This window comes from Gymnogyps californianus, chromosome 5 (assembly GCF_018139145.2).
Source record: "Gymnogyps californianus isolate 813 chromosome 5, ASM1813914v2, whole genome shotgun sequence".
In the NCBI taxonomy this organism is placed as follows: Eukaryota; Metazoa; Chordata; class Aves; order Accipitriformes; family Cathartidae; genus Gymnogyps; species Gymnogyps californianus.
In genome coordinates this window covers 12,206,509-12,232,788 of record NC_059475.1, presented here as the reverse complement: position 1 = coordinate 12,232,788, position 26,280 = coordinate 12,206,509, and the positions used below count along the sequence as shown (strand labels likewise).

General features: G+C 36.4%; 1 protein-coding gene across 2 annotated transcripts in view; it reads right to left on the bottom strand.

Moving 5' to 3' along the window:
* IRAG1 (inositol 1,4,5-triphosphate receptor associated 1) overlaps positions 1-26,001 on the bottom strand; it is a 47,943-nt gene extending 21,942 nt beyond the window's left edge. Inside the window, exons 1-10 of one of the 2 annotated variants that reach the window (XM_050897725.1) lie at positions 25,946-26,001; positions 25,040-25,228; positions 17,405-17,505; positions 14,465-14,535; positions 8,380-8,553; positions 7,287-7,364; positions 6,799-6,848; positions 6,326-6,367; positions 4,578-5,171; positions 2,177-2,255 (exon numbers count right to left, since the gene is read on the bottom strand). In XM_050897725.1, the coding sequence (XP_050753682.1) occupies positions 2,177-2,255; positions 4,578-5,171; positions 6,326-6,367; positions 6,799-6,848; positions 7,287-7,364; positions 8,380-8,553; positions 14,465-14,535; positions 17,405-17,505; positions 25,040-25,108 (1,258 nt within the window). In that variant the 5' untranslated portion in view covers positions 25,109-25,228; positions 25,946-26,001. The remainder of the gene's footprint in view (positions 1-2,176; positions 2,256-4,577; positions 5,172-6,325; positions 6,368-6,798; positions 6,849-7,286; positions 7,365-8,379; positions 8,554-14,464; positions 14,536-17,404; positions 17,506-25,039; positions 25,229-25,945) is intronic. The other variant, XM_050897726.1, reaches the window with a different exon arrangement.
* Between the last annotated feature and the right edge of the window lie 279 nt (positions 26,002-26,280).

Genomic DNA, 26,280 nt, shown 5'->3' with positions numbered 1-26,280 from the left:
TACAGATTTTGTGCACCATTTATGGTGATGAATCTACAACATGTACTTGTTTGCACTGCTTGTTCATTGAAACAGGACAAAGGTTATAATTATATTCTCTACTTCCGTCACTTTTGTAAGATATGGCTCAAACTTTTTTTTAAAATTCATGTTACTTATACTTTTTTATTTTCATTTTATTTAATTTCATATATAATAATCCCTTATCTCATTCTATCTTGCCAGAATTTAATGAAGGACTTTCCTATAGGAAAGTCAGGTTTCCCAGTCTGAATCTCAGACTCAAATTTGTAAATGTGGAGAGCGTTAACATGAAAGACAGAAAAGAATGGGAGATTCTTTCTAGCTACATTTTAGTTCTGTGCATTTCCTTTATATTTAAAAATTCCAGTATTTACTTAAGAACAGTCATGTGTGTCCCCATAAAAAGCCAGCCTGACACCACAATGTCTCCAGATCTAATATATCCCACTTATCTAAACTTCTGTAGATGCAAAGTTGTGTTTACTCAGACGATCACCATAACTTGGCATTGATAGCAAAACATGATGAGGCCAGTATATTTGATTCATAACAGTAATAATGAAGTATCTGGCTATTTCCTATTGTTTAAGCAAAATTAATACTCCAGTTAAAAAGCACAAGGTGGCTTTTATGACAATGTAAGGAAGCAAGTCTCCCTAACAAATGAACTATGGATTTGACCCCTCACTTGTTCTCCCCATTGAGGACAAGGAGGTGACCCTTAACGTTCTGGCTATCATTTAGATAAGTTACGAGACTTTAAAAAGCTCGTGATGCTCATGAGATCTTGGTTGAAAAGCTGGATAAAATAATGCTTAGCTTTTCATAATGTTTTCCTCAAAAGTTTCAAATCTGCAAAAATTATGTAACAGGCTGGTAAAATGGCAACTATTTTACACTTTCAAACAGAGCCTGCTAATTTCTGGGAAATGATATATTAGCAGAGTGACAGGAATAATATTACCGTATCTAAGAATCCAAAGATATAACCACTAAATACAGAAAGAGGACAAGAAGTCTCTTTTAATCTTGTTTCACTCAGACTGAAGATGAGTCTGCTTCCAGAGATAACATGAAATGTAATATCTCAGCCATCTCCCTGTGTGACAGAAACTTTAATGCCTTATGAACAGTCCCAAAGCAAATCTATGAATTAGCAAAATGAACAGTATTAGGAAAAATGGAAATTGTCTTTGGATCAAATCTTGGACAATCAGTTTCAGCTCTTTTCATATTAACCATCTCCATTTCAGTTAATGTGGCCTTAAAAACACTCTGAACAAGTTCTGACTTAACTACTTCCAAACAAATATACAGTTTTGGTTTAAATATTTTCAATTGATTGCTCAGCACTACTGCTATTTAGTTCTTCCAGTTGTTGAATTGGCCTCAGGATTATATCTTTGCTCTTTATTTCTATTCTGAATCTTTTTAGATACAGCCTACAGGTATCAAATCTCATTTGCTTGTGTTACATTGGAAAAAACATTTGGCGCCAGATTTCTGCTTCCTCATTTACGTAGAGCTTTAAGCCTTTTCCTTATTAAAAATCACACAAATTGAGCTTAAAAAACCCTCACTTGTTGCAAGGCATATTTTTCCAGTCCTTCAATCACGTTTATGTCTCTTCTCTGGCCTTACTCTTACCTATCCACATTGATGTAGAGCTGTGGACCAGAAGTGAACATGCCATTTCAATATTTGCCACACATATACTAAAATAAAAAAGCAGGAATAAAGCATTCCATCTCTTATTTAGACTTTCAAGGATCAAATTCACCCTTATGGCCACAATATCTTGCAGAGGTCACATCCACTCAATCCATCACTGCCGAAACTTTTTTTCAGAAAGTCACTGAAACTTGAGACAGTCCTCCATCTATTAAGTACAAGCTAGACTGTTCCAGGTGTGCATCTTTTCATTTGGTTGCAATAATACCTACAGTATCTTCTTGGCTCAGATCATCAAGAAATTCAGGTACTTCCATTATTGGTTTCTCTTATTCATCATTTGCTACCCTCCTCCATGACTGCTTCATTACAATTACTATTGCAATTAAAGAAAAAGACTTTTTTTTCCCTCCATATTAGTCAATTATAAAAATCAGTGTATAACAAACAAACACTCCTTCCACCTTTTATGATACTGCACCTTTTTCCTGTTCAGCTGCTTCACTAAGTTCAGGAAGTTTAAGTCCAACTAAATTTTGATTTCTCATCAAAATATGCTCCTGTTAAGAAAAACAGTAACATTTCTAAGTAACTTAACTAGAAATCTCAATTTAAATATCCCTGCCATGTGAACACTAAATGTAACATTTACTTTAGTTAATAAACATAATGGAGAGATTTATATTAAGTTATAGTCAGATGCTACATTACATGGATACATGTACATTCACACACACACTCTTAAATATTACATATTTCAAATTTCATACATGGATTATTTAGAAAAATTCCTGGTCATGCAAACAGAGATTTGCAACATGTGCCCCTTACTCAAGTAGAAAAACAGAGTTTTGGTAAATGGGAGTTTTAGTAATTGAAAGTGAAAAAAGCAATTTTGGATATAGCCATAGTAGTAAGTAGGTATACCAGAAAGGAGAGAAAATGCAGAAAATCAGATATATGAGACTTTGCCACTTTGACTTATTCAGTAGAATTTATTCACACTGAAGCTTGGTATGCTACAGCTGCAAGTTAATACTTCACTGTTACTCTACTCTGCCTCTATTCCTTACAGGTAGGGAAGAATGTACTCTCAAGGATTAAATCTTGTTATCTTATTTCTCCTTCTATCATCTCCTTATTTTCTACTTTCATATTTTCAAATATGTTTAAAATTCACAAACACCTGCTTTTGTTTATAAGTAGACAATTCCTACTGGAGACAGAGTTCAAATCTTACCTAACTGGAATTATATATCATGTCGTATTAATTTTCTGATTCTAACTATTATTTGTGCTTGACAACTTCTAGGACTTTCAAAATTATATGGCTCAAGTGTCTCTATAATCAAAACTTGCAGTACATATATGCTAAGAATATGTGTGTTACATAAACAGGAAAAGATGAATAACTAAGCTGCCATTCCCAAGCAATACAATGGGAATGAATTAACCAAAGCGCAGAATTTGAGGTCCTCACCTGTCAGCCCTGAGTTCATCCTAAAATATTAACTATTGGAGGTCAAAGAAAATATTCTTATTAGGCTGTTAAGGAACTTAACATACTTTTTTTAATTCTTTCAAAGGTCATTTTTGCTATACACACATGGCAGTTGCTTCATGATGGTGGTTTATCATTTCATGACATTTCTACTTTTTTCAATACACTGGTTAATTCGTAGGGTTTAATTCTCAATTTTTACCAATCATTTAGGCAATTATTTAACAATGGATTAGTTTATAGATTTTGCAGCTCAAGTCTATCCTTCAAGAAGCTGACACATTTGCACTATGTTAGAATTAGGAACTGTAAGTGTGGCCATCCTCTACCTGCCCTTTCTCTCAGAGACACCCAGTTTTAAAACTCTGGACACTTTGAGACATTTTCTGAGAATGTTCAACAAGCAAAAAATCATACCAAAACAATTTCCTGTCCCCTGAGATCTTGCAAATGTAATGTTATTGCAAAAGCTAGTATTCTTGAATGACAGGACTACTGCCCTTAGAAGGGAGAACACTAACTAATACAGGACTCAGAAACACTCAGCTGAACAAAGTAAAAGTGATTTTTAAATCCAAAGAAAGTTACAAATAGTATATGATATGCAGAGGCTTGTAAGCCCTTAAACAAGAGTATAGTAACTGTCTCCAAACTTCAGTTAAAGATTTCTGTTTATACACAGGTCTCAGCCCACTTATACAGAAATTAGTCAATTAGTCAATACATTGTGAGAGCCTGTGGATCTGAGGATAATTCCGAAGGAGCAGACAAAGCATATCACAGGGAAGCAAAGGAAGTAAAAGAGCATAAGTGATCCTTTTAAAGAGAATGTTGTTACATCCTGAGGAAGGAAAGATTCTTCAGATCTAAAATTCTCTTTAGAAATCAAAATAGATCACTTTAGTCCCAAGTATGTTTTACAAATGACATGATTGTTAATCTGATGCTTCCTGTTTATAGGTCATGTAAATGATGCAAAAATGAGATATATTGTGTTTTAGACTCACCTTTCTGTCACAATGAAAGCAATTAGTACTTTCTTGACGCCAGTATTACAATTTTTTTCTGGGGGCCAAAACCTGCATGTGCAAGAGCATATGCACACGCATATGTGCATATTGAAGATACTACAGTGCAGTTGATGCATATTTGAAGAGAACTAAGAAATAGAATAATTCCACGGAATTTAGTTACAGGTTACAATTTACTAAAGTTGCAAAGGAAAAACATGATACAATTCTGTATTGATTTTGCTGAAACTGTTTCCCATTATATTACTGTATGTTTCTTGCAATCATAAAAATAATGCTAAGCAAGTTGAAAGTTTAGTAAGATATGAAAATAACTTTAAAACAGGATACAACTGATGACTAGGACTCACCTCTCTGAGCTTTGTCAATTTCTGCATTCGAACCGGTTGAACTTGGATTTGAAGGTCTTTGAATGCTTTTAATTGATTGCTGGATTTATTACCAACAACAAAGCTTTTATCTTCCTCGGATGGTAATTTTAAAGGTGTTTTATCTTTCTGTCCAGGCTCCAAGCTATCCCATGATACAGCCCGTAGTAGAGGAGGACGCAGTCCACACAGTTTAAATTCTGGTTTACATGAAACTTTATGGTCCCTCATTTCTGGAACAGGAATTTTTAGCTTTGAGTCTATATTTCCTATTCCTGGTCCTGGTAGATGGGTTCTTAAAGGAACATCATTTTCTTTTGCTTTCTTGAGGAATGATTTTCCAAGTTCATTTTCACAAACATTCATGCAAGTGTTAAGAGACATTCTGCCACCATCACCACCTGAAGGGCAGGATTTAGGTAAAGTTTCCATATGTTTACATGGATCAAAGTTTTCTTTTTGTTCTGAGAGCTTCTCTTTGGAGTTTTCAAAACCAGCAGAACGAGGAACCAACCTTCCCTGAGAAATCTTTCTTTGATCATTCTGCCTTCGATCAATTAATCCTTTTGCAGCATTCTGAAAGTAGAGGAACACACATAAAGCAGAGAAACAAGTGCAGACTTCTCTTTCCCCCTGCTCAAGGACAGATTTTCACTGTAAAAAGCCATTTCCTTTTCAGTGACATTTGCTTTTAAACATGTGCTGTTGATGAGAGAAATAATTTTTAAAAGGCACTTGAAAGAACACTGAATTGGGAATCTCTTCTCTGAACTTTTCAGATAACCTTCTCCCACTCCAGAGTCCATTATAGCAATCCGCATATAGCCAAGTTTCTCATCATCTTGATGTAAGGTTTGTCTGAGTACAAGCCTTTAACCCTGTATCTTATAGCACCATTACTTTCTTTTGATTGTTTTCCATTAGTCCCTCACCTCTCAAGGGAAGAACCCATGGGCTTGTACACTAAGTTAAAGCACATTGTAATTTCTCTCTTCTTTCTTTGTGTGCAGTACCATAGATTATAATTTGGCTGCAATCTCTACAGGAGAACTGGCAAAAGAATGTTTGCCTATACCTTGGCTACTTTGGTACAGAATCTGTATTTCGTCTAAGGGCACCTGTGTCAGCTATTTAAGGCAACCAACATACAATCTAACTGTGGGCTCTGCCTTAGATATGTTGCTACTCCTCTCCTTTATAGTTACTGCTCCAAAATTCTGCTGCCATACTGGTTTTTATAAGCATTGCCTAATTCACTCACAGCAAAATCTCTTTAAAGGGCCATCTGATATTACTTAAAACAAATTAGGAAGCATTCATATAAACTGCTCCACCAACAGTTGTGTGGAGCAGTAACGTCCCATCAGTGGTGTGGAACATGAGGTACAGTAACCTCTTGCACTGAACCAAAGGGGTCTGGAAGAGGACGTCTGTCTAGAATACCAGCATACACCAAAGTGGCTATAGCAGATATTTTTACTTTACTTATAAAGGTATTTAGTATATTGATTTTAATTGAGCTAGAGCAGGGTGCATGATAGGATGTAAAGGCTAGCTGTAAGCCCATTGTCCTCCAGTACATTTGCAGGTGCTTCACAATTTCTTAAGAGCAGTATCATTTTTCTTGTCACTCAGTGAACAGTCTTTTAGCACACACAGGACTTATTTATGTGACTAAAAAGGCTAAGACAAACAGGCAGATTTTGTTCAACACAATGTGAAACACTTACCTCTGCAGTTTGCCTGTCATCCTCTTTCACAGTTCTGTTATTCTAGCAAAAAAGGAAGAAAAAAGTTGCCTTACAAGGTTATCTTTCACATCTATGCTGCAGATGTTAGATATAGATATTAATGGATGAACTTTGAATCTCTTAATTTTTACACTGCTTGTCACATTTATTTATGAAGTAATTTTAGGGATTAGTTTTTTCCATAGATTAGGATTATATTGGATCTTTTTCCATTTTCTACACTTAACAGATCTCTGTGATCCTTCAGTGCTTGTTACCTCATGGATTTTTGTCTTCAGAGTAAACATTCATTAGTCCCTCACTCTGCAGAAAAAACATTTCAATAATCCAATCTTGATATATAAAATGGTATTCAAAACATCCCATTTTTCTCAGGGACTAACAGGACAGCATAGTGTAATACAGTACTGTAATAAGCAGGTTACTGTGTAGACTATTCAGCTCTTTCTTACCTGCCCTGGAGATACTGACTCAACATTAGTGGTTGGGCATGCATCAGGCCCTAGAGAGACATACACATAATTAGGGCATATCCTGATGTTTTGCTCAAAATTTTTACTACTACAGCATTAGCAAAAACATACATGCACAGTTCCACATAATATATTAAGGACAAAATTTAAATGTGGAAAATACTGTTTAAAAGGGGAAAAAATTATCTAAAATATAGTAAGTGAAAGATCATTAAAGCTTCTCAAAACTCCATTATTGAAAAGAATAAAAAAATAGAACATGTAACCCAGCAGCACCACAGCAATAAAAATATAATACAAAAAAATATATATGTAAAAATATATATTGTGGGCATTCATGAGCTTTGTCATATTCAGGAGGAGATGCTTGAATCTACAGATTTTGACTTCTCCTCAAGAAATATTAAAAAATACATTTTTGGTGAGCTTTTGTAAGTTAAAGTTTGAGCCTGCATAGATCATTTTACCTGATGGAACTGGAAGAGTGAGAGAGTTGCTCCGAGATGCTACTGGTGAAACTTTAGGACTAAGTGTAGGGGAAACTGCTTCATTAAAACAAAGACAAAAACAAAAAAAGGTAATTTTACTTTCTGGGCTTGTAGCTTCTGAATTTTTAAGATTCAGATAAGATTAAAACATGAATCTCGTAGTCATCAGTCATGTGTTTGTCCAGAACCTGACAAGACATTTTAATTGCCAAGTTGTACTTGGCAATTAGGAACTTAGAGTAGGTTTTATCTCGTATACCTGCCATAAACCAATACAATTTTGTTGATACACAGAATCCTTATTCTCCTCAGTTTTCTGATACTGTAAGCACTGCAGAGTGGACGCAAGAGAAGGATTCACAAGGAATTTAGAAAAAAAAAAAAGGAAATTTTAATTTTAAAAAGTATAGTAGTTGTTTTTTCCTCCAGAAAGTGTCAAGCCAATTTTAAGATAGAACTTTGTTTTGAATTGGCATTTCAAAGCTAAATGAAAGTCCTACTTCATGATAAAGTGGCATTTTGTCCTAGTTTTCAAACCACTTCATATGAGGGGAAAAAAATAATTTCAATTGACATTCTAGAACAAAACATTTTATTCTGCTGTTTTTAAAGGAGGATCTGGTCCATCTATCTTAGTTTATGACTATGTTCAGAATAAAAGTCTGTGTAATTATGTCTGGGGCGAATGTTTTTTCAGCAGTATGAATCCTGCCATTAACATTCCATTTTATGTACAATAGGAACTTTAGGAAGAAAATCTTCACAAACAGAAATTTGTGACCATTTGTTAGATTTCAATAAAAATCCTTCATGCTTTCCTGTTACAGTGTTTGCAGTGTGTCATTCAGGCACTTAAAAACATTACGCCATCTTCCACTGTTACATCTGAATATAGAGATTGGTCATTTCTGTTTTATATGGAATTGTGAGGAGGGACAGAGGGATTCTGACCTTCAAATTAACAAAGTGTATGTATACAGTAGCAATGTATGCATTACAGTAGGTGCTTGTTTGTGCCTTTGCAGATCTTCGAACTAGAATATAAAATCATGTTTTCAGAATCTATACCTACCTGTGGGTGACTCCGGAAGGCTGCTTCTTGACTTTCTGCCTCTGCGCATTAGAAACCTCTCACTCACTTTCTTTGCTTCTTCTAGTAATTCAAGGTTCTTCTTTTTGTCTTCCTCTGATATTTTGACATCTGGTAGCTGATCATTTACCAGATCAATCACATGACCACTGTTGTCTGGGTAGAAAACATCAGAATTAGAGCTGTACCTCATATTTCCAGATATGTTGTGGCATTTCAGAGTAACAAGTACAAAACATATCTATAAACTTAGCTTTGAGCTTGCATTTAACAAACATTAATGTCTGCTCATTTCTAATGTTATATTTTCAAGTTTAGAGCAAGTCCTCAAAAACACAGATAATCCACTAAGATTAAGTCACTATGATCAAAGATGCTCTGATATGTGAAACTGGCTTTTCCGGCTGTGTCTCCAATACAGTTTTTCTAATTTGTCAGTAAAAGTGGCATTAGATCCATCTCAACTAGCAGTCATGGCATTTCTGTTGTAGACTCAGTTTTTCCATGGATTGTGTATGTCCAGTTTTTCAAGCCTAAGGTCCCACAAACTCACATGGCAAAGATTTATGCACACTAGTTTTAACATACAGGTGATTCCATCAAATAATCTATAAAATAAAGTGCAGAGTTTGGAAGTATAAAGATTTTATTCTGTGCAGATAGAAGAGCTTTTCCCACAAATGCAGAAGCAACAGTAAAGCCGCATGTGGCAAGGTTGCAGGCAGAAGAAGTTGAAGAGCTAAAGCCTGAGAGTTAGAAAGCTATTTCAAAAAGCAAATCAATCTCTACCATGTGGTGGATCTGCAAGAATTTTCCAAAGGAATTGCAAATCCCAGTAGAATATCCAATGGTTAAGGAAGGCATTATTAGAGATTGCTTTTCCTCATGCCCACCTATGTTGATATATTAGATATGTAACCCAGGAGAACACATGGACCACAAACTGAAAGCCACTGCCTTACACTTAGACCTTTAGATTAATGCATTGTTTTCTAAACAATTTTTAAATAGTTGTAGAAAGAACCCATTAATCCCTGGCTTCCAAATTGGTTGAAAACACTAAACTTTGAGCACTAATTTTTACAGTTCTCCAGGCTATGATTAAGCAAAGAATGTAGCCTGTTGTCAGAAAGGCCCTTTCTGTGTGAGTTGGTATGAATGGCTTCTATAAGCATCTAGGCTTGTATGGAGAAACAGTTACCTGAAAACAACAGGCCAAAGAAAGGAAACATATATGCTGACAAGGTAGTGCGTGCAAGTTTTTCATGGGTTGATAAACTCTACAGACTAGTAAGCTTGGTGGATCTGCAAGAACTGATAAATAGATCACCAAGAGTCTGCTCAATCTGTACTAGGCCACTGGCACACACTAGCATCAACAACAGACTGCAAGTCAGACATTTATTCTGAGGTAACTATGAGAAAATTTGTAACTGTGTGAGTGAACAAACTATATGAGTGAATAAGTGACTGGGTTGTGTGAAGAGTTATCTGGTATTAATAACAACTTGACCACATTAACAACAGCTTAGTGAATAAAATGTGTTCTAAAAAATATCAGTTGTGACTGTCTCTCTCCCCAGCTTGATGCCTCTATGAGGGAAGAGGGAATTTATAACACTGTTTTGCAATAAGAACGACTTACTGAAGAACAGCTTGGGTGAGGGGGAGGGAAGTCATCAGGTAATACCAGAAAAATATTTTTAAATTTGACGAGAGCCATTACAGAACAATCAGTCTTCAGAAAAGCTAAGGACATAAGTAAGCATCAAAAACTCAAGGGTTTTTGGTTTGTGGGTGTGGGGTTGTTTGTTTGGGGTTTTTTTTGTTTTGTTTGCTTTTGGTGGGGGGGAGGGTTGTTTTAATTTCCATAAATTTAGTTCAATTTCAAGGCTGTCAAAAAGCATGCCCATAGATTGGATATTCTTAAAGCAATCTATTTTTAATGAAGTATCTGGTTTTGTGTGTTGAAAGTTTGAGAGAAGGGCCTCCCATGGCACTGTCCTTGGGCCAACAAAAGAGGAGAGCTGCAAGGCATGGTAATTTCTGTCTTCCTTGAGCAGATAAGTTTTCTCATTATACTCAACATCTTTGCCTTTTTATATTTGCCTTGCCTTCTGCCTCTTCACCACTTCCATTTCCCTTCCCCTTTGCTGCCATTTTCTCTTTTCCCATGAACTTCCTTTAGTTTCTCCTGCTGCTTCCCATCTCAGCACCTGCTTACAAATGACAACTGTTCAAAGAATCACTTGTTGATTATTTCACGTCTACAAGTTTATGATTTTGTACATGTCCATGAAATTACATTCTTTCAGGCAAGTCAGACCTCCAACAGGAGACCTTTTGTAACAAGTTTAATTAGAAAATGCCTAACTTAGAAAAGCAACATCTTAGAATCATAGAGTAATCCAGGTTGGAAAGGACTATTGCCGGTCATCTAGTCCAACCTGTTCAAAGCAGAATGAGTGGTGAAATCAGACCAGGTTGCTGGTCTTTCAAGACAATCTGGTCTTGAAAAACCTCTAAGGATGGAGATGCAAAACCTCTCTGGGCAGATTGTTCTAATGCTTGACTCTATAGCAAGTGAAAAGTTCTGCTTTATACCCACTTAGAGCTTCACTTGTTTCAAATTATGTCCATTGCCTCTTGTCCTCCTGCCATGGGCCTGGATCCGTTTTCTTGATAATCTTCTCATTGGTATTGAAAGGCTGTATTAGGTTTCCCCTAAGGCCATCTCTTCTCCAGGCTAAATTAGGCCAGCTCCTTCAGCCTTCCCTCACAGGGCAAGTGTTTCAGCCCCTAGACCATCTTTGTGGTCCTCCATTGGACTCACTCCCATTTATCAACACCATTCTTTTATTGGAGGTCCCAAAATCGGATGCAGTTTTCTAGATGCAGTCTAATGAGTACTAAGTAAAAGGGAATGAATGCTTTCCTTGATCTGCTGGCTAAGCTGCTGTTAGTACAGCCCATGACACTGTTAGCCCTCTTTGCTGCAAGGGCGCACTGCTGGTTCATGTTCAACCTGCTGTTTACCAAGGCCTCCAGACCTTTATCAGCAGAGCAGCTTTCCAGCCAGCCAACCCTCAGCCTGTACCTACTGCAAGGGGTTATTCCTTACCAGATGCAGGACTCTGAACTTGTCTTTGCTGAATTTCATAAGGTTCCTACTGGCCCATTCCTCCAGCCTGCCTAGGTCTCTCTGAATTGCAGCACTGCCCTCAAGCATACATAAATTAATCTCCCCCAATTTTATTTCATCTGCTAATTTGATGAGAGTGCACTCCATCCTCCTCCAGGTCATTGATAAAGATGGAAAGCACAACTCATTTTCTTGAGTGGGTTCCAAGACACAGCCAAAAGCCAGCCACAGCACCTGGAACAGAAAGCAGCCTTGAAGCAAAGCTCTGTCTTCAGCAGAATGACATCTGGAAAGGTTTGTTTCTTTCAGAGAACCCTCTCCTTTTGCTAACATCTAGGGAGCATATGACCAACCAACCAGTCACTACCCTCAGAGCCAAACTATCCAACCAATATTTTACCTGTCCAGTTGTCCACCCATCCAGATTGTAAAGTCCTAATTTGGATACCAGATTTGGGGGGGAGGAGCAGCTCTTGCTGCTGCATCTCTGAATATGGAGAGAGAATCATTCTTTTGTATAAGTCTGATTTCTCTAAGTATAGTTCCATAAATTTATTTAGTTTCCACAAGTTTAGTTACCTCTAAAATCAACTGCTGGCAAGCAGGATGGATTTTAAGTGTTCCAAGTTCCCTTAAGTGGATCTGAGCTGATTTACATGGATCTTATCTCCATCTTAGTTTTATAGGACATATAAAGGAAGTTTCCCTTTGAATGCAAGCAGCCAAAAAACACATTTTACTCACAAATTTAAAGGACTAATCACTAAACTGGAGCAAACGCATGAGAAGTCACAACTCTCTGAAGCCTCCTAACAATCTTTCAGTGGGCTTTCTCTCAACTACATTTTTATAGGCATACTGATGCAACTGAGTACCCAGTTACAAAAGTGTCAGAATCACAAACTAATAAGGATTAATTCTGACTGTTTATGGATACGAATAGTTAGCACGTTCTCTCTGCATGGCTGAAAAGCTAAGTCTAGTACAACAGTGGAAATACTACTTCCATAAAATATTTTGTTATCTTATTAGGAAACAGGCAATGTTAAGGGTGTTCTGCTAAATTTAAAAATCTCCAATTCTCTATTTGCGTGAAACTAGCCCAGGATCCCAGGTGTATAAAATTATTATTGTATTTTTGTCATGTCACAAATATCAAGTTAATTCCAGCAAACTAACCCTCATAAATCCACAAAAAGGGAAAAGAAATGTGTAATAATACATTAAATTCTCCTGGAAAGGGTTCTGGCCTCTCTGTTTCGACCACCAGACAGAAAAAACCATAAGGTATATACACTGTTAATAGCAGAGCGAGTCTGGGTTACTTTCAGAGGTATCAATTAATTTTTTCCCTCATGCAATACCTCCTATATAAGAGAAAGTAGAAACATACCTATAAATTTAGGGAAGGTAGTCTTAGCTGTAGCCATTTTTCAAGCCTAGGGATGCATGATCTGCTATCATCAGCAGATCAGTGCTTCTTATAAGAAATATCTGCTGAAACTGCCAGGAATCCCTTTGCTATTGGAAAATTCAGAAATACTCCATGAACCCCCATGCCTATGTTCAATATATTGATCAAGAACAACTCCACACACCTGAATTTCTTGGTAAAAACACATAAAGAGGACTTATTAATCAGAGTCCTCAATAGAATCTCAATTACTAAAAGCAATCTGCATTGATAAAACAGAATTTATATTCTGAATATTTTGAGTATCAGAGAAGTAGCAGGGCTCTGATGTTTGCTGGTGCTTTAGTAAAGAAAAAAAAGATACAGATGGATCTGTTTCAAGATGCCTAAGAACTAAGTTCCTTAGTGACAGTAGAAAGGGTGCTTCCCTTTAAAAGCCTCAAGGAGTATTGGTATAGTCACCTGATAAGCTTGGTTTTAAGTCTGTCACAAAACCAGTTTGGGGTTTTTTGTTTGTTTTTTTTTTGGTGGTTTTTTTTTTTTTAAGGTATGCAATGATCACACAAGTCCATGATTTTACAGAAAACTCTTTTCATGCACAGCATCAAGCAGCGATAATTGGCTTAAATTAAGTTAATGGCTGGGAGAAAGTAACATTGTTTTAAAGATAAAAATAATTTTTAAAATTTATTCTGAATTTCTGATCTCCCCCCCATTTTGGTAGGAGGTCTCATATGCTTATTCCTTCATCCTTTACACGTGATAGTATAAACATTCTATCAACTCTGTTCAACTTTTACTTTACAGGAAATATATACATGGAGACAAGTAACAATCCAAATGCAAACATACCAAGACTAAGAACTGATGGGAGCTTTGCCACTGGCTTAACAAGATGAGCATTTATCTCAGTTTGTAGTACTCACAAATCTGCATCCACATCATTAGTCCCCTTGAATAACAATTTACTCCACAGGTAGCTACTGGAAAACTAATAGAACTAATTATGTAGTAAGAAGCTCATTAGGAAGTGAAGGAATGAAGAAAATCTTCCCCTGGATAGCTTGTTTTCATTTAAAGTTTAATCTGATATGACAGCCAAACTAAATAACTTGAGACTTAAGTGTCTGTTAAGCTCCTTGCTAAAAAAATTCCAGTTGTTCAAAAGTAACAAAAACAGTATTACTGAACAGTATTTTGCATACAACAAGAATTTTAAGCATGTATATCTCCAGCCTTCTAAAAATGTTAAGCTAACACACTAATCTAACAACTTTATAAAACTAACAACATGCATATTTCCCTGGATCTGTCTGCATGTAACCCACTTACGATCCTAAACTCATGATCACAATTCAACATGCTAGCAGTATTCCCTGTGCATGCATTACAGACAGTATGCACAGAAAAAAAAGCTGTAGTCAATACAGTCAGACTCTATATTTAGGTCTTTATTGCATGTCACATTTTCTGAGAAAACATCCTAGCTTAAATGAATAATCACTTCTTACCAACAGAAGTCAATGAACTTGTTGGATTCCTAGTGGCACGGTTAGAATGTCTCCTATGAGGACTACGAGGCCTAGACAGAAAAATGAACAAACAAAAATTATGAGAGTATGCCACCAAAAAAGAGTTCTACTTCCCTATAAAAATTTAACATTAAAAAGAAATCACTTTCCTTTGATTAAAAAAATGAAAACAAAAAGGTATTACTGCAATTTCTCTCGTCTCCAAACAACTGGAATATGGAGGAAGATTGCAGAAAAAAGGAAAATTACAGAAATTGCTCTCACAAAGGAGTTCTGACATTTGCTGATAACCTCATACACTGTGAACTTTTGATTTCTCAGAAAAACTACATTTCTTTAGTTCATTATCATAACTTAAAACATGTAAATATGGTACATTGCAAAAAAAAAAAAAAAAAATTAGTCTTTGTAAATTGTTAGTGCTTCCTAAACTAAGTTTTATGACTGAAATAATTTCTTAGGCTCCCACACTGATACTCCCATATAGCAATACAGGAACTTTCTAGATTAAAAACCAGGTGGAAGTCTCAAATGACTGCAGAAAATTAAATGCTGATCCAGCAAATGTTGCTTTTAAAGGGCTGCACTGTAATTCTGACTCTTAAATAACCTTGAAGTTTGGAGAAGTACACTTTAAAAATACAGGCAAATTATAGTATAGATTTATGATCAATACTTTCTGATTAGTTTTCTCCCACATTTTAAGTCTAATGGCAGGTCAATAAATTAAAAATCCCAGGTCAAGAAGTATGCTTTATCAGAAGACTGAAAATAACCTTAATTCAACTCAAAATTGAATTGAAGTTTTTAACTTCAAACAGGATTATTATTTCCATTCTACAGTTTACTTTGACATATGCTTAACCTCAAGGTGGTATTCTTGCCCTGTCTACCTGAATAGGCCCAAACATCTGCTTCAAAACTCACTGTACTATAGTATTCAAGCTAGACATTTAAGTTGTCCAACTGTCTAGCTTAGAAACATTATCTACTTAAATTTTCAATGGATACCTATTTTATTTCACAAGATCAGGAATGTGGTCCTATCCCAGTTTCCAGGTGCTACAGAAGTTTCTTTTGCAGCTTCACTGAAACAGTAAGGAGGACTGAACAGATACAAGGGAGGACAGGAAAAAAGAGAGCTAGAAGAGAAGTCTACACTTTTTGCATCTGTTTTTTACATAGAAAAAAAAGTCCAGTAACTCAATTTCCAATGCTTTCAACTCAGGACTTTAAAAGAACTGAGCATATCTTAATTGGCTTTAGAAGAAAATTTTAAAGATGCTGGCTAATAATATCATGATATTCTAATATCTCAGAATATTATCTTATGAAACAAAGTTAGCCAGCAATGCCAGACTACCAACAATTTTCGTTAGGAAAGAAACAATATACAATAACAGTAGCTTCACCAGCATCACCTTAAGTTATATAAAACAGTATGTGTTTGAAGCCAATACCAAGATAATATGCACAAGACTGGAAGGCAGATTTATTCTGAAAGATGTATGCAATATGCTAAACCTGTCAAAAGAAGGTAAGAAGCATTTTCATCATCAGTTCATAAAACTACAAAATGCTAAGTATAAAAAATAAATAAAATACTTGCAAAAGTTATTAGTAAAAATTGTAAAGTATTTTTATGATCATAAGCCTTCCTTGGAAATTTTCTGCCCTCACAAATAAGCCTTGTTATACAAACTGTCATACATTGCAAGTCCATCTTTTGCCAAAAACCTTCCTTCTTCATTAAAACACACTTTAGTAATTTAAGGATCATGCAAACAGATTGTTTTTAAGAGCAACATAGTTTGTTGCTGCATTTTCCTTTCAATAGACAAAACAATTACAACAGATTGCAAATATTATTGCTACAATGTCTATTTTTCAGCATGATACTAAGAATATTGTAATAAGATGGTAATGTAGCTAGTTCTTTAATTCAAGAAGGGAACAGACAACACAGGCTTTGTATATAAGATACACCCATTTGCAAGAGTCAACACTGATGGCTGACCATACCTTAAGGAATGTACACCTTTAGTATTTAAAAAACAGTAATTTCTTTAAATCTTACAAGGATTAATTTCTTAACTCTACATCAGTCTACGAAGTTCTTATTGGTTCAGTAGAAACATTTATATGACTAAAGGCAGCACTACTGGTGTACATATATAATTAGACGACCAGAATTAGGGATTTAGCTACTGAATTGAAAAAATTCCAGAGGGGTGGAATACTTCAGGAAACACAAAAATGCTCAGTTGTACTTTTTTTCGTCTCAGTTGCTCATTAACTGGGTCTAAGAAAAGGTTAAAATTTGGACAGAAGGACAGTGTTGCGCTTTGCCACGCACAGAACATGAGGAATCCAATTGTCAGTCATCCTTGTAATAGGTGTAGGATTGTAGCGCACATACGCACACCACTATATGTCTACAAAAGGATTTAACTAAGCAATTTTTTCCTCACCAGGCCATATTTTATTTGCTAGCAAAAGGGTGGGCTTCAAAAGTTACAGCTTTTAGTCCAAATTCTGCAAAACTTAACTTTACATTTTTGTTTTAGTTTCAAATTATGCTATTCTTAAAGATAAGAAAGTTCATGTAAATTTAAAGTATACTGACTTTAGTCAGTATACTCAGTACAACTGAGTATACAACAACCACCAGTACAACTCAGGTTGGCAGGCTTACTATTATATGAAACTCTACTCTGTCAGTATCAATTATATTCCTGTCCTCCCCCCCTTCCCTGCATCCAAAAAATCATCATCAAAATACAAAGACAATATGATCAAATTACAAATAGAGATACAGCAATATCTTAATACAATATACATTTCAAAGCAATATTTTAGAAACACAGCTCCTGGAATTACTGTACAATTTATACATAGATTGGTAACATTATATAGTACCTGTGAACCAGATTTTTATCAATTTCTACATCTGACGTAACAGCATTCTCTGGAAGAACAATAGAAGGTGTACTGCATGTTGTCCCTTCAACAGTAGCGTCCTGAATGGTTCGTGACAAATATAAAAATGTAGTTAAACAGAAATTCAAAACACTGAATATTGACGCTCTATGTGGAAAATAACATGTATTGTTCAATTTAGCTAAAACAGAAAATGACTGAACTAAGTGAGAATTAGCTCTTATTTGAGTAAAAAAATGTGAATTAGAGGCCTATACTTAAATTGCCAAAAAGAGATGATGGAGACCTGGAATATCTATTTTCTTTACAAATTTTTAATGCACACAAGCTAAATTCAATAAGCATGGAACTAAAGAGAAAGCTTTAAAATGGTAGACAAACTGGTTTTTCACACAGCAAACCATTCCTCTACTGAAGTACATGTACAACACTTAGAGAACCTATGAGCTGAACACAAGAGCGAAAAGCAGCTATGTGTAGCAGGGCTAAATTAGGCACACAAAACCTCCAAGCAGTACTAGTGTGCCATGAAAGCTTGAATAAATGCAGTATTAAGTATACACATGCTATCCATCTGTACGTACTATCCATAAAAAAACCAGAAAATAATTATGAAGTTATCTCATTCTACTTGGTTTTCCCATTAATTGGGAAAACAGTAAAATATATATAACTGCAATATTTAATAAAATACAATATAATTTTTAAGTGACAAAAGAAACTGGCACTAAATATCAATGTATGCTTGCCTCCTTAAAAAATACGAGAACTTGTCCCAAGAACTTAATCCCACACCTTCTACCACAATGATGCCAATCAGCTGAAGGGAAGGAATCTTTCCTGTGAGATATCCCAAATGGAGATGTATCCAGTTGGAATAAAGAACTGTGGATTTCTCATGTGTAGTCAAAAAACAATTACTTCTACCCCATGTACTACATTCAGACTCACACACCAAAAAAAAAAAAAAAAAAAAAAAAAAAAAATCGACCCCTGTACTGTTGCTATATAAGCAATCTGGTGTTTACTGTCAGTCAAGCAGTTGAAAAAACTGATTCCCATAAAATCATGCAGAGGGGGGAAAGTGTAGGCACCTGTTAGCAGTTGCAATTTTTATTTTAGAGTACAATCATGAGGTAAGTAGAACATATCATAGCAGTGCGAGTACTTATAGCTGGAGGGAAAGCTTCCCAAAAGTGGCAGGGGACTGCCATCAATCAACTTGTAAAATTTAAAGAATAATTTGTAAATTATCAAATCCTAATTGCTTCTGCTAGGCACTAGTATGTACAAGTATTTTATTTTATTTAGTTATTTGGAGTCTAGATTGTTCTTGAAACTACATCCCAAAGTTTCATAAGAAATTTTTACTTCAGCTGGCATTGGATTAGATAATAGAATAGAACAGAATATTTTCAGTTGGAAGGGACCTACAATGATCATTTAGTCCAACTGCCTGACCACTTCAGGACTGACCAAAAGTTAAAGCATGGTATTAAGGGCATTGTTCAAATGCTTCAAACACTGACAGGCCTGGGGCATCGACCACCTCTCTAGGAAGTGACACTTCTGAATTTTCTAAAAGAGCATGTTTGCTATCCATGGCACAAAGCCAATTACATTCAACTGTTATAAACATCATTTTGCTTTTACTGAAATAGCATTTGCTGTCAATTTTGCTTACTCCTTTTAAGAACGTTTACCTACTAGAGGTTGACACAAGTGTAATGAATTCAGAATAACGCCAGTGACAAGGGGCATTCCTCAGGGGTCGGTACTGGGACCGGCAGTGTTTAACATCTTTGACAGCGACATGGACAGTGGGATTCAGTGCACCCTCAGCAAGTTTGCCGACGACACCAAGCTGTGTGGTGCGGTCGACACGCTGGAGGGCAGGGATGCCATCCAGAAGGACCTTGACAGGCTTGAGAGGTGAGCCCGTGCGAACCTCATGAAGTTCAGCAAGGCCAAGTGCAAGGTCCTGCACGTGGGTCGGGGCAATCCCAAGCACAAATACAGGCTGGGCGATGAGTGGATTGAGAGCAGCCCTGCAGAGAAGGACTTGGGGGTGTTGGTTGACGAGAAGCTCAACATGACCCGGCAATGTGCACTTCCAGCCCAGAAAGCCAACCACATCCTGGGCTGCATAAAAAGAGGCATAACCAGCAGGCTGAGGGAGGTGATTCTCCCCCTCTACTCCGCTCTCATGAGACCCCACCTGGAGTACGGCGTTCAGCTCTGGGGACCCCAACATAAGAAGGACATGGACCTGTTGGAGCGAGTCCAGAGGAGGGCCACAAAGATGATGATGGGAGAGGTGCTCCAGCCCTCCGAAGACAGGCTGAGAGAGTTGGGGTTGTTCAGCCTGGAGAAGAGGAGGCTCTGGGGACACCTTATAGCAGCCTTCCAGTACCTAAAGGGGGCCTACAAGAAAGCCGGAGAGGGACTTTTTACAAGGGCATGTAGTGATAGGACAAGGGGTAACGGCTTTAAACTGAAAGAGGGTAGATTTAGATTAGATATTAGGAAGAAGTTCTTTACTGTGAGGGTGGTGAGGCACTGGAACAGGTTGCCCAGAGAGGTTGTGGATGCCCCATCCCTGGAAGCATTCAAGGCCAGGTGAGATGGGGCTTCCAAGCAACCTGATCTAGTGGAAGGTGTCCCTGCCCATGGCGGAGGGGTTGGAACTTGATGATCTGTAAGGTCCCTTCCAATCCAAACCATTCTATGATTCTATGAAATAGGCAGGTAAGAAAAAGCTGTTACAAAAGCACTAATTTAGGCATTTACAGAATGAAGCATGTAATAGCTCACAGTTTAACAAGTCAACATTTTAGAACAGAGAAAATTAAATTATTTCAATTATTTGAAACAAAGGCCATCAATGAATAATTGTTTCAGTCATCTATGGTCATGTAGAGAAATTAGTGTAGTCATAAGGTTTGTTACAATAAACAAGTAGCTAAGAGTATAAATTGAAATGGAATTACATACATCCAGAAAGTTAACAGTTCCATGACTGCTAATGTCTATCAGATACAATAGAACTCCTTTCAACATCTCTCCCAGTGCTGCATTTTATTCTTGTTGAAATAATGTATTTTCTGATCAATTCAAAGAACTCCAGAAGCATTTTGAAAATGGTATAATATTAAAGTATATAGCATAACTCTTCTTCCTCTCAAAGGCAATAAAATGTGCTTTGGTTAGGACATCTGGTTTAGGATTCTTGATTCTGTTGTAAATAGCTTTTTTTTTTTTTTTTACTAAATAAATACATTCCATGCAGCTCCATGCTTCTATACTCATAATTCTCATATGATGTTCCTTGGCAAGTTCACATTGTCAGTCACAGGAGAGCAGGATGGGAAACATGCCAAGAAAATATGAAGATTTAAGTTTAAGAAAAATTTCCTTGTAATATTGGAAATGTTAGAATGTAAAAGCGTGATATATTATGTGATTCAGGTGCACAACTGACATTGTATGATAATAATTTGAAAGCAATTTTTAGTAGTATTCTTGAAAATGTTACTAAGTAACAATGTATTTTGTCTAACAGTTAATGACAAAAATTCAGGTGACTGCCCTGCTTGTAGGGCAAACCAGCTGAGTACACACGTACATTGTATATACTAATCTCACGACTGCCAAAGAGCAAAAGCTTTTGAGTGACGTAACATCAGCCTTAAGGTCACTCAAGTCCATTTTAGGACTCTAAATACAGCTCATTAAAAAGAAAAAAAGAAAAGAAAAAGAAAAAGGCTGTAGCTGAGGCTAGTAGTTCAGGTCAGGTAGAATACATTAATCCTGGTCAGCAGCTATAGCAGTTCAACTTCTACACAGGTGAGAACTCATGCCTCCTATCGTCCAAACCTATTGTACATTTGTATAGGAGAGGGGCAGGAAGAGCTAGAGCATGAAGCTCTTTGCAGAGCCAGCTGGCTTGAATCAAAAGAAATCTTTATACTCTGAAGAGTACTCAGGCTGCTATATGCAGATCTTGGAAGAGAAGCTTTAACAGGAAGCTTAAGCTGCCTCACAGTTGTACAAAGATGATACAGAAGTTTTCCATCACCCTCCCATTGCCTGCCTGCAACTGCCCTCTCTGTGGTAGCTTCCAGACAAGTCTGCTTTTCAGCTATTCCCAACAGCTGCCTCATCCCCTAGTACCAGTGACTGCCCGCTACCAAGCCTTTGCTTCCTTTTTGTCCCAAGCCCTCCTCCCATAAAAAAATGTAGGGTAAAACTGACTCTACCTCTATGGCTCAGGTGGGAACTGATCCACATGTTCGACAAGGATGATTATGTGCCATCTAGTCTTGCAGAGAGGCTTGTGCAGGGCTTAGAGGATGGCACATGCAGTTTGGTCCATAACAGAAGATCCAAGAGGCTCAGGGATACTCAGGGTGGACAGGATCTGCAGACATTCTGGCTGCTAAGTTCTAACAAGCCCTCACTAAGCATACAGAAAATGTGTTTTTAGAAGTTTTATAATCCAGCCAAATTTGGATGGATTTGAATAGTAATGGGGAAAAAAAAAAAGATCTCTCTGCTAAAAGAGCTACCTTGCCAGGACAGTCAGATGATAAAGCTTTATTGTATACCACCTGAATTCTTTAAAGCATTGGGAAAAAAAACCCCTCCGCTGCCACCTGGCCGTATTCTTAGAAATTAATTAAAAGTCTGGACTGCATTTCAGAACAAATTTGGCCTGAAACAGACACTTACGTGAAAGGCCTCAGAAAAGTTATGCATCTCAGAGAACAGTCTTTTGAGTGAGATGGGGTTTTAAATAAGCTTAATTTTAGATGTTTAAGTGAAGTGCTGAGGTTAGAGTTTAGCAAGTAAGGTAATGAAATTCAATCGTATCCACATCTAGTTGAAATAGACAGGAGAACAAAGTAAACATGGGACATCTCCTTCAGAACAAAACAGATAACATGCAGTGATTTGATAAAAGTACAATACAAATTTAAACAGGAATAATAAAAAAAAAAAGAAATGCAGAAGCTTGAATGATGGAATAATCAGTGTACGAGAAACACTATGAACACCTGAGACAGACTTTTCCTCAGCAGTCAGAAGAGCCAGTAAAATAGTGTTTGGGACACAAAGAGAGGAGAAAGCTGGAAATAGAAATAGGGATTTTTTATTTAAAAAGAGGTAAAGATGGCAGCTCACAACCAACCCTGAAAGTGTAGAGTTTATAGGCCACTATAAATCTTAACATAACTGGTAAGGATCTAATTTTCTTTGCTGCAGGTACCCATTACATGTATAGAAATTACATTTTTAATACTAAAACCCTGAAATCAGTTTTTAAGGGTATCAGTGAAAGCGTATTATAATATTATACTATTCTATGTGAAATAAATCTAATTAGAATACAGAAATGACTAAAAATGACATCTGACTATGAAGTTCTATGATTTATGGTGGGAGAAATGATTCTGTATAAAACACTTCTAAAACGTTCAATACTTACTGTAAGAAGACAGCACATAAACTAAGAGTTCAACTACATACTCAATTCAGACAACATTTCAAACAAGGGGCTGAAATTCTTTGAATTAGGCTAACTGCCCTTACACCTGTGTTAATGGGAATTTCACACATACTTCCCTCAGGAACACAGAACTAATGAATACTTTGATGAATGTTCTTTAGAGTTTGTCAGAATGGTGAACATAGGCTGCTGTAAGAAATACTGAAATGCAAAACGGTATTTGTTTTCTCAAATGAATTTGAGAAATATAACCCAGGTCTTCCCATCATGTAAAAGATACTTGAAGTAAGCAAGAAACTACATGTGATGTAGGGTTCATTTTCTTTTTCTCAGAACTGTTTTGTGAATGTGTGTGCATTTGTGCATGCAAGGAAAAGGTGGGGAAGCATCTCCTGAAACAGAATGAGGAAATAGTTAGACACCAGACAGCACTTTAGATAAGATGAGATTCCAGACTTGGAAAGTTTTGTTCAATGGCAGAAAGCAAGTCCACCAGTTGTTAGTTCCTTCTGATGCCCTCTCCTTGCTTGCAAGTCCTTATCTCACAACAATAAGCTATTCTACTTATTACATAGTCATGCTGTAGAACTTGGACTGCAGCAAGACCCAAGAGTGATAACAGGTATGAACAAGATCAAATTCTTACAACATTGGCTAGCTGCAATCCTTAAGTAGTCTGAGTAGTGTGTTGGTTAAAATCCTTCCACTGTTACTTTGTGCCTAAAAATAACAATTTATCTAAAACGCAGCACTTTGTATAGTTACCTGATTCATGAACTATCACATTACCACAGTTCATTTAAGACCTACCTCTAAAACGCCTGTATAATGTATTAAAAAACTATTTTTAAAATATTTTTTTTAGATTAGGTAGTTGGAATTCTTCATTTTTCCCATTTGACAAGCATGCTCAGGATTAGATTCATTGATGTCTGCTAGCTTTTCATATTTTTTTCTCTTTGGGTATGTTTTACCCAGCAAGTCTTTTGCACTAAAATACTCTTCACATGGGCGAGTTAAAAAAAAGATAAAAAAAATCTTCTTGACCTAATATTTGTTCTCAGCTAATAGTTTGATGAACTTGCATCCATCTGGGGTGTTTATCTTAAGCCAGGAAACTAACACTCAGCACAATGTGCAATTTAGATGGAATGCATGACAAATCAGTGTAGGGCTCACTGCTGACAATATTTTCCAACAAGGTTAAAGTAGCGGATGTTTTCACCTAAAGTGTAGAATACAGTGTCCTCAAATCCAATGACAGTGATACATTTTTAACTGAGGATGTGCCAGATTATAAATCCTCTCTTTCTTTACAGCAGTTTGCATAAAACAGGATGATCTGAATAAACTGTGACTTTGTAATCACAGTAAGGTTCTTTACTTCAGCTAAGCTAACAATTCAAAAAAACCCCCACTTTATTAGAATATAAAATTACCTTTTGTCAGTGGTATAAATTATTCAAAAGGGAGAAGTATCATCTCTTATTGTTTTTTTTAAGTTTATCTGCAAATAGAACATGTAAAAACATGTAGATGCCACAAATTTGAGTAGCAAAATGATGAATATATCTTGGGACCACCCACCTGCTCTCTGTATAGTTCCAGTATATGTTCAGCTACTGCTGTGGCAAATAAAGCACTGAGAAAGACTACAAACCAAAAAGCAGATTTCCATCTTTCACACACACATGAATTGCATAGCATCTTCTGTATCTGTAAAGGCAACACTAGATGTTTCAAGAATACTGCGAAGTACAAGCCTAAGTTCTTTTCTCAAAGGTTAAAGATTTCTGTAATAACATCACAAAGGATGTTTTTGGACAGCTTTGATATAAACGGTTTAGAACAGACAAACATATAAGCCTCCAGATCAAATGGATAAACAAGTGCTTGAGCAACTTCAGTTCTCATGCCTTAGTCTATAAAATATTTGAAGAATTCTAAGAATATCAACTGAAAGATCATTCATAGATTCATCAATTAAACACACTAATACATAGCAATGACTAGATTTTATTTTATAAACTCCTAAATATACACAAACAGGTTTCAGCCTCAGGTTTCCAACAAGTGTCAGAAAACACCTTTGTAAGAGTGCTTACTTGGGCTGGAGGAGAACTGTTGTGTTGTGCCTCTTTTGATTGTCCCTTGTCTTCAGGTAAGGTTGGCATGGTGGACAGTGTGAAGCACGTGGAACTGCAATGTGGACTAACAGGACCATGCACTGCTGAGAATATCTGTTTCAAGTTAGCCTGAAGGCATAAGCGCTGAGAGGCCTTGTGATCTGCAGGCTGTGTTAGATGCCAAAAATACAAATCAAATCCATTTAAAACTCTGTGCTGTAACACTGAGATCACTTTACAATAACAAACAGTATTAACATTTAAAATTAAAAATGCTATCTTGTGTTTTATTAACTAAAGCTTTCAAGGTCAAGTATAACTTAGTAAATACATTCAAAACGAACAATCTTCCGTTCTTGTTGCTTTTTCCATCTCTTCCCTCTATTTTACAGGTTTTTTTTTCGTTACTACGACTTTTTTGGCTGTGACCAAACTACACTCTCTAAAAATCCTCTAAGAAGGAAACAGCATCCTGGATATCCGTAATATGCCTTTTAGTAACTAAAAAAGTCCTAATGCTACGGAGCGTGATCTCAGATCTCAAAGAAAGGAGTAAAACTGGAAACCCAGATGGTGGCACTCTTCCTTTGAGCAAGAGCAAGGTCTAGGTGAATTGTGCAAAGACTTGGTGTACATATGCACAAGACAACACTGTGCAAGACACTTCCAAAGCAAAATAGCAGTAATGCCCAAATGGAAAAAAAAAAAAAAAAATCACTGCCTATTAGCTGAGAAAATTCTTGTTATTAGTATCAATGAGAGCTACTGCCTTCACAAGGATATTATTAGCATTAAAGCCTGTACAGTAGTCTGAAGATGAGAAATGTTAAGTACTAATCCTTATAGCTACAGTATACGTATTACAAGACTTACTATGACACCTACCGGATAGTTAAGGAATAGTCCTCATAAATAAATCATTTGACTCCTTGGTGGTGCCTACAGATGACAGACAATGCAGTTATCAGAGACAATCTGGTACACAGTTTCTGTCTGGACTAGTAAAAGCTAACTATATTCCCTTTACAGTTAATTCAGAGCTGTGTTTAGAATGGAGCTATACATTCAAACAGTAATATAACAACTTCAATAGCGTGCCAAGGAGATAAATATACCCAACAAGCACAGGTTCAACCTCCAAAACATGTTATCTGCTCCCAAAACTGAATTACTAATCTCATCTCAATTCTTTTACTCTTCTGGAAATCAAGACAGATGGA